Source organism: Sphaeroforma arctica (assembly GCF_001186125.1).
Source record: "Sphaeroforma arctica JP610 unplaced genomic scaffold supercont1.109, whole genome shotgun sequence".
In the NCBI taxonomy this organism is placed as follows: Eukaryota; class Ichthyosporea; order Ichthyophonida; genus Sphaeroforma; species Sphaeroforma arctica.
In genome coordinates, this window is record NW_014040449.1 from 25,142 (window position 1) to 34,284 (window position 9,143).

Below are 9,143 nucleotides of genomic sequence, written 5' to 3' on the forward strand. Positions count from 1 at the left end.
TTTCGTTGTCGCTCTATTAGAAACTATGGTATGGTTCGTTGGGCGAATCCGAGAGACTCATAAAAATCCTATCTTTAGAAAAAAAGAAAAGAAGAAAAAAAAAGAAAACTACTCTTGATGTCCATTGTTAGTGCATTAACCAATAACTTGCCACTTATCAAGAATTACCGACTTAGCCCTCATCAGACTGGCACATCTGGTTGGCTGAACGGAGGTTAAACTAGGTAACGCTAATATTCCCTAGAAACCTATATTCGGTTGAGCCATCTCGCTACCGTAATATTCAGTTATAAATAGATTTGGAAAGTAATTATAGTTCTACCAATAGAACTAGACCAAATCTTATGTTTGGTATTTTACTGGGGCCTTTTAATGGCCTTGTCCAAATATCTGATATGTAAAATTGAAAAGGTATTAATTTATAAAACCGTTAAATACCATTTAGGAAACTTAAGTTCCTTGTACTATTAAGAATACGTTTATAGTTTACGTACTGCTTAAGAGTACGTTTATAACATAGAGTCTAATGTGGAGGCTCGGCTATTACACCTGGAGGCTACATCAAACATGTGAAATACATACTTCTCATCATGTCGTCCTACATCCATTACAACCAAATCAATGATGACCCTGCGCATTGGTTCATCTTCGAGCACCGACTTTAGTCGGACCCAACCGTAGCGCTTGATTTGGTTCTTTTTGCAATCAACACACTTAAAGTACTTTTGTTCGCAAAGTTTACGCAGAATGAGGTTGATCAGACCTCTGCGCTTCGCTTCTGCAAACATCGCATCTACTGTTGAATGCGTCAAGTTATGATATTGCTTGATCCACTTAAGTGTATCAGCATCTGACGTATTCGAAGAAGTCTGAACTTTTCCTGAGTCTAAACTCTTGAGCGAGATTTCTCCGAGAGTTATAGGCTCCTCAGGAGATTTTTGAGAAGTAGAAGCATTGATAAATATAGACTTGTCTATATCTTCATTTTGTACTTTATCCTTTAAAGGATTAACAATAGCAATACTGTTAGAATCGTGCCCATCAGCTTGACTTAAGTCAGCCAACTTCATGAGTTGATCATAAACTTCAGGCGTATCTATCTTTAAAGGTGATATGATTCTTGTACGAGCTTCTTCGGTCGCATCTTTCATACTACTATGAAAATGATCAGCTATAACTTTAGCTCTACTCTCATGCAATGTGGACGCAAATACTTCGTGAGTAGTTTTGCTTAGTCTCTGAAGACTGTGTATCCTTCTGTGTTTCTGTATTGTCATATACAAGTTTATAAATAGGTTTACTGTTTATTTGGTTAAGGGGAATGGTAGACTTCTCTACCTTACGTTGAAAGTCCTCTGAAATCTTCCAAGTAGAAGTTCCTTTTGGACCAGTACGACATATTATCGTATGGCGCCATGGCGTCTTTTTGATCGCCCGGGTACACGTATACAGGAAGGTGTCAACCTCACGATCCAAGTAAATTGGTTCGGGAGCCAGGAATCAGATTTCTGTAAAAGACAACACAGAGTGATGGTCGCGATCATTATGTTAACATAATTGAGCAATTGCCGAATTAATTTCCAAGGCGGATTTGCCCACGCGTTATGTTCCCTGAGATTAATCTCGAACGCGTCACCCTTTGGGTGATTAGGGGATCTATAATCCGGAAGTTGTACATTGTGTAATGCTGCAAACATATCAATTGTATGTTTACCCCATCTCTTTTCAGCTAACCGAAAGAATCGTGGGTGCAACTTCCAATCAGTTGCTAACAACTCTCGGACAGTCCTCTGATAGTCTGGTAACAGACGAGTCAATATATCCGGTAAGTGGTTGTGCACACCTAGTATATGTTCTTTTGTAAAAGAGAACTGACATACACGGTCATGCCATCTACTTATCAGTTGATTGTGTGGCTTCATATCATTTACATATATTAAAGACATCTGGTCACATGACACTTTAAAGTGTGTGCCATATAGATAGTCTTTAAAGAACTCTAAAGCAGATACAATTGCTAACAACCCCTGCTTTACAGTAGGATAATTTCGCTGTGAAGCATTTAAGCTCTTGCTAAAGAACTGTACATATCTAGGTTTGTTCTCAACAACCTGATATAGTACTCCTCCTACAGCATTATCCGATGCATCCGTCGCTATTTTAAACGGAATACCGTCTATAGGACGTCGCATTACTGGCACAGCTTGAACGGCAGTCTTTACTTTTCGTAAAGCCTTCTCACATTCTGCTGTCCATAAGTCTCCTAGTTTACCTTTATGTAAACGTAGAAGACTAACGGGCTTTAATAAGTCCGACAGGTGAGGGACCCCATCTGTAAAGAAATTAACAAACCCACAAAGGCTGTTTACATCCTTTCCAGTTGTAGGGGTTCTCCAGTCTAGAAGATGATCCACTTTCCCGGGATCAATCTCTATACACCTTATTTACTCCCCATTCACACTTCTTCTCATTAATTTTAAAATTATCTTCACTCTGGTGTGCGAGGACTTGTCTTAAGACGTGTTCATATCCTTCATTAGTTGTCGAGAAGATAATAATATCATCCAGGTAAACTTTTACTTGAGGCATATCCTCAAGTTGAATGAAAGCAGGAAGCATATGGAGCCCAAATGGTGCTGCTTTGAACATATATTGCTTTCCTTTCCATGCAAATGAAAAGTACTTACGGTGTTCCCTAAGGATCTTTAACTGATGATAGCCTTTAGTAAGGTCTATCTTTGAAAAAAACAGTTGCCCCTCCAAGTGATCTCAGTAACTCGTTTATACGAGGTAGATGGAAGCTATGTGTTGGTATGATCTTATTAATAGGACTCATATCCAAACAAACTCTGACCTTTTAAAGGACCCATCAGAATTAAATTAGTCGACTGCTAACAGCGCCAAGTTAGAAGGTGTTGGTTCGAAGTCAACTTCTATTACACCATCTTCTAACCATTGAGAAATCTGTTTTGAAACAGTTTCCATGTGTCTGTAAGAGACATAGTTACGTGATGGAGTCTTTAACTTTGTAAAGTCCACTCTTGACATGCCTAAACTAACGTAACCATTGTTAAATTTGATTTAGCTCATTGGGTTATCTTAATAGTTCGATTGGTAACAATCAAACTATGAAAATAATAACAAGATCAGGAATCAGTTCCTTAATCTTATCACTTGGTGGCGACGGTGGGCTTAATATATTATCGTCAGGTTGGTCCTTTATAGGATCCATATGTTTGGTGGGCCCGTAAGGGTTATCCCAAAAGATAATAAGTCACCCATACCAATGATACAATCACATTGATTAGACATCTCTAAAATTACTAGATCGGTCTGAACCATTCGATGATCTATCAATGTGATATTAATATCATTGGCTTTCTCATAACATACAAGTTCTTTCTCGTTCGGCATAATAATATGCGTATTCTCTAAAGAAGTTTCTATGTCACACATAAGTGTTACACGATGAGAAAGACAAGATATTTGAGAGCCAGGATCTAATAACGCATTAACCTTTATTCCGTGAACGAAAACTGGTAATATAATACGTTCATCTTCTTTAGAAAATATCCTCTTAACCGTCGCCACGTGGTATCAATGCTGAGTCGTTCCCTGGGAATCGTCATTTGATGGCCTCTTCTTGATTTGAACTCTCGGAATTGATGTACTTCTTGCATGCGGTACACTCAAGTGCTTGCTTACATGAATCTTTAATTTCCCATAAAAATTCTGTTTAGGCTTATTTTGATGCAAAATACTATCGCATTCAACACACAACGCATACTTAGTTGTAAAACCTTTCTGCTGTTGTTGATGTTGAGTTGGATGCTCCTGTTGGAGTTGTGCAGCATACGTACCTTTACCTTGTTTAGTGCTACCACTAGTTTTGGATGAAGTCGTATGAGTTTGAAGACTTCTTCATTGGCTGCACTAAGCGGTTTTGTGTCCATTCTTCGACTGTAAAAGCCTCGACAAACATATCCCACGTAAAATCAGTCAAGTTTGCTGACAGCTTTTCAGTTTTAGTGTTTAACCACTTAAATCCTTACTGTCGTTATGATCTATTCCTAAGAGTAGATATCACGTGCATGAACATTATTTCTAATGTTCTGCGCTGGCCCTTGGCCCAGCCTTGCTGACAAAGCTATTTTAGGCGATTGTCAAAATCTTGTACAAAGGTCTTCACCGAGACATTAAGATTTCCTCCATTTAGCATGCTAGATAGTAGAGGTATTCTTTTGTCATTACAGACGATTTCTTGAACTAAGTTAAAGAAATCATCTGGTGTCGTGGCTGCTAATTTTTAAATATGTGGACGTCGTCGTGGTATACCAACCCAGCTGGAGACCTGATTAGTGGTTACCTGGGGAGTCCTCTGGATAGTGGAAACTCGAGAGTCGGGACTTGGGTGTCTACGCAGTGGGTAGTGGACCTTGGACCGTGAAGCGCGTGACGGACAGACAATGTGTGATCACTCATCAGTCATCACTGATCAGTGATGAGTCATGAGTAATAAAATGATGACTCTCGAGTCCTGACTAAAGAGTGGACAGTGAACACTAGACAGTGGACCAATGAAAAGCGGACACTCTGGAGTCCGGAGACTGGTCACGTCTGAAAGTAAAAGTTTCTCAAACTGAAAGTTCTTGTTGGTATCAAAATCAAATGCAAATATTCCACACTCCACAGGAGACCTGAAAAACACTTGGTAAATATTCCAGTTCCTTTCTCTTTTTAGTCCTTTTTTTTTTTTTGAAATTTATTGGTTTGATTCCATATTACGCCACTCTCCGGGCCTCCAGCCGCCCCCCTCCTCCCATGTGCAAACGAACAGACAATCACCCTGATTTCACTTTCAGACCGGTGTAGTCCCGACACTATCTAGGACTGACACGGATGTGAGACAAGACTGGCACTGTACCTAGGCCTGTAATTCTGTCCTGTCCTGTCCTCTCCATTGAGACTCTCTCCTTTTGAGAGTAGGTCAACACCAAGAGCTATCCGAGGTGCGGGGTTTCAAGGTCCAGTTCCACGGACACATGGATCTTGTCTAAACCTGAGAAGGGCCAACTTATATCATATAGTGAGAATCAACCCATACTAGCGTCATTTTGTACACTAGTAGTTTGATAGTGAACATCTATATTTGGGTTTCGATAGCAAACTCAGTATACAGTCTACTAAAACCAAGATCTAACTGCTTAGACTACTACCTAACCAGGGTTGCTAATCAATATTATCTTCTTTTATTTCTTTTTGCCAGGTTATTGTTCCTTTATTTAGGTACCTATCTGTCATAGCTACCCTCTAAATTTCAGGCCGACCATGAAACGAGCAAATGCGCCAGCAGTCTTTACTGGCCGTCGTAAGCGACCGATCTCCACCTTTATGAAGACTTGTGACTCATACAAATTTGCGGCTACAGATTGATCACTTTACGGAGTTCCTCCATCCCCCAAACCAACTAGCTGTATTAGATATACTTGACTCTAACACGACAGTGGAGGAGATTACCCAGTACCTTATTTCTGACTATGGCGTCAACTCACTTTGTGAAACGGGAGAATAGTACAAAATCGTTGGAAAAGGCTAGTATTTTGAACACGTCCTCACCAACGGATGCACGGCTCAAGCTACTGCTTATTTCTGACTTTGCGCTCTACGGTATTTTTGCTACCATCTATTGGCTCCATTATGAATTCCTTTCGAATGATGGAATACAGTTGACCCCCCAGGATACGGGCAAGGGCAAGTTGGTATCAGCTGCAGAGGGAATTAGAGTGCAGGATTATTTCAGATTAAATCCGATAGCACCACTGGGACCATCTATCAATCACAGATTATAAACTTTAACTGAACCGAAAAACCTTGTTGCGGATGACCGCCTTCGAGATGACAGTGACCAGGCAAATAGCAAAAAGAGTGTACGGACTGATGGACATGCCATGCATACCCGCCCCTTCCGATTAATGAACGATACCAGGCCAATTGGCCCGCTGCCTTGAGCAACTACCTTTCTTAGCTCAACAGTTAAATCTCATGCCTCCGCCACACAGCAGCAGGTTGCTGACTATTGGCATGAGTTCACGGTAGATTGCCAATACCACTCTCGGGATGAGATGGTACCGGGGGTGAACGATTCATAACCGGACTTGAATAAGATAGAGCAGTGACTTAAGGCAGCACATTTAGAGGCTCATAAGTAACCGATGCGGGGACCATTTATTAAACTCCCTTGACTCGGTTGGCAACCTAGGGGTCAACGTGATGTGTTTCATGTGAACGGATTCAAATGTCACTAAGATGATGACTTCATTTATCCCTAAGCCGGGAACGAGCGTAAGTATATCTATCTACACGAATGTCACTGTTGGTACCCAATTGTTTTGCTAGATAATATTCAGGACCAACTCCGCCCAACGTGTGGCCAACCCATGGGTCGTCGGCGGCTCTCGACTTCCACTGATAATAATTCCAGCCGAGAACTGGTTGTTCTCGTTGTACCGTGTCAATATGTTTGTGCGGATATTGCACGAGAGGTGGATAAGCAGATAAGCTTTCACACCAGGCCTTACTACCTGTGTGTACACTAGATATTGCGGTTCGCAAACCACTTGCTATTGTATGGAGCAAGGATGTCGTCGAATTGTTCGATGGTCTTGAGGAGTTACACCTCGCACTGTGGTCCTTTGTTTCGGCGGCGTATTCTGGTTTTCAGAAGGCATCACTGGTCCAAACATTGGACTTTTATGGTCTTATGAAGTTAGCTACGGATGTGAGTAAACTCGTATCAGTTATATCTTGTGAATACCTCAAGAACCAATGTGAAAGTAGGGAATGAAACATGCACAGCATGTCTCGGGGTTCTTTTGGTTCGTCTTGTGAACACAGTCGGTCTCGAGAGCGAGACCATGATCGAGGGAGATTCTACGATCGCTACAGAAGTAGGGGTGCAGATGACTCGAGTCGCTGTATCGATAGATATCGAAGAGAGCGCTCGCATGATATCCTATACCAGGAGTGGGATAGTATTCGCTATATGCATGCACGCCGGCAGTCCGACGACAACCGGCCGTGGTATAGGTCCTCGAGCTAGGATGTACCCACCTGCCCGAAGTGTAAATTAAATCATAAAGACAAACTGTGTCCCGTCTGCCATTCGTGCCAACAGCCAAGTCACTATTCTAACAAGTGTCCATCAGTGAAGACTGTTGCTGCGGCGGCTACTATCTCAGCACATACTCCTATATTGGGTGTTGATGTAGCCAGACAAATATGATCCGTGGACTGGACGGGATCTGTGATCAAGGCATATTGTGAGGACGAATCAATCGATGTCTATATGAACTCAGGTTCCTGGCCAGCTATGATCAGTCGTGCTTTTGCTTTGGCGCTCAACTTCCCTATCATTAATGTCCCACCAATCTATGTGGAACGTTTTGTAGGGAGGTGGAATGAATCACTTTCGCAACAGGTATTATCCACCCTGTTGTTCCATGATAATTCTGGGAACCCCTACCTTATTTGAATCATCTACCGTCGATTTTACGTAGCCGACTGGCTGCCCATGAATTGCCAGGTCTTGATCGGATTCGATCACCTACAGGAGAATCTTATAGGAACAACCTGGGACGAAGCATATACCCTAGCAAAGTTTTGGGATTCTGATGCCCCGCTCGCATGAAATCATAGCAAATATCGATGTGCCTCGTGCTTTGATCCTCAACTACCGAAGAAGAAGTCTTAGTATGATTCACGGCATCGGGAGAGGTTCAGGGCAATCCTGAACAAATCTCAAGCGAAGCTGGAAGAACTCATGGGTCTGTACAATGACGCAGCATACGATAAGGACGCAGAGAAGTACATTAATGCTGTGGTAGTCAAACTGAAGCTCAAGCCTGGGGTCAAGCCTACCCGACAGATATATCGTACGGAGGACCTTGTCCTCCAACAAGTAGAAACGGAAAATGTACTGCATTCTATGTTGCAGGAAAGACAGAGGAGGGAGATGTCTATAGTGAGTGGGTTAGTTCAGTCCGGATTCTGTGGAGGAACCTCCACAAGGAACCCACGTGTGTCAAAGACTACCGCATGACGAGGAACTATGTTCGCGTGAATGGACGCATGTACCGCTTATCTTATGTACTGCCGTTGATGAGCGACATGACTTAGCACTCACAATACAGTCCGCGGGCGACCTAGCGGCTTCATACCATACGTTATTCCTACACCCTGACTCCAGTAGATATCTCACGTTCACTACAGCGGATGGGAAAATTCACCAACCCCGAGTTTACAAGAAGGGATTGAGAATGACTGCTACAATATACAGCATTATATGGACACGACGTTCCGTATTATTAAAGCTTTTAAGGCCTACTTAGGAGATGGCAACTTCGCGACTAAGAAGAAAGCCCGCGAGACATTGTTGTCCGTTTTGAACCGCCACCGGAACGACCTGTTCCGATTCGTGCGCATCTGTTTGGAAAAATATATACAACTCCAGCCGTGAAAGTGCCAACTCGATATTCTGTTTGACGTATTAGTCAAGTTCTTTGGCCGAGAAGAGATATTCAACACCTCGCCTATCTTACGTTCGCGCGCATGAGCATTGTTTGATAGAACCCCGCCGGAGAATCGTCCTGAACTTGTTTCCTTGATAGCAGTCCTCTCGTGGTGGTCTATATACATTCCCGGGTTTGCAGACCGGGCAGTTGTGTTCTCTGACTTGATACGGAAAGTGGCCATTTTCAAGTGAGAGACCAAGCGCTTGCTACTAGCTTATGGATACGGCTGTATCAGCGCTTTCCACACCAAAGTTTAGTACTTACCCCGGACGCTAGTAATCGAGGGGTTGGTACAGCCCTCTTTGTTCTGAGGAACAGTGAGTCATCGCTGAATGTAACGACTATCGTGGTGGTTTGGGGTTGCCACCTGTAACTTTGCACCCCCAGGTCCCTCGTCTCGCACTTCTCGAGGGTGAAACTATTGAGCAATTCTGTGATGAGAGCAAGATAACACTTTGTGACGACGCAGAGCAAGTTCCCACTCTGATATTGCTGCGTTTCCTAAAGTCACACATACGCCCCTTGTTTGTGAGCTAAACATAGTCCTTGCCCTACACGCACACGTGCTAATAG

General features: G+C 42.7%; 2 protein-coding genes across 2 annotated transcripts; one reads left to right on the forward strand and one right to left on the reverse strand.

The window, feature by feature from the left end:
• Positions 1 to 356: 356 nt before the first annotated feature.
• On the reverse strand, positions 357 to 1,151 carry SARC_02434 (hypothetical protein; the record flags this gene model as incomplete). The annotated part of the gene is made up of 2 exons (XM_014303803.1): positions 357 to 390; positions 583 to 1,151. The coding sequence occupies 2 exons, from the start codon at positions 1,149 to 1,151 to the stop codon at positions 357 to 359; spliced, it is 603 nt and encodes a 200-aa protein (XP_014159278.1).
• Positions 1,152 to 7,819: 6,668 nt separating this feature from the next.
• On the forward strand, positions 7,820 to 8,098 carry SARC_02435 (hypothetical protein; the record flags this gene model as incomplete). The annotated part of the gene is made up of 1 exon (XM_014303804.1): positions 7,820 to 8,098. The coding sequence occupies one exon, from the start codon at positions 7,820 to 7,822 to the stop codon at positions 8,096 to 8,098; it is 279 nt and encodes a 92-aa protein (XP_014159279.1).
• Positions 8,099 to 9,143: the final 1,045 nt, after the last annotated feature.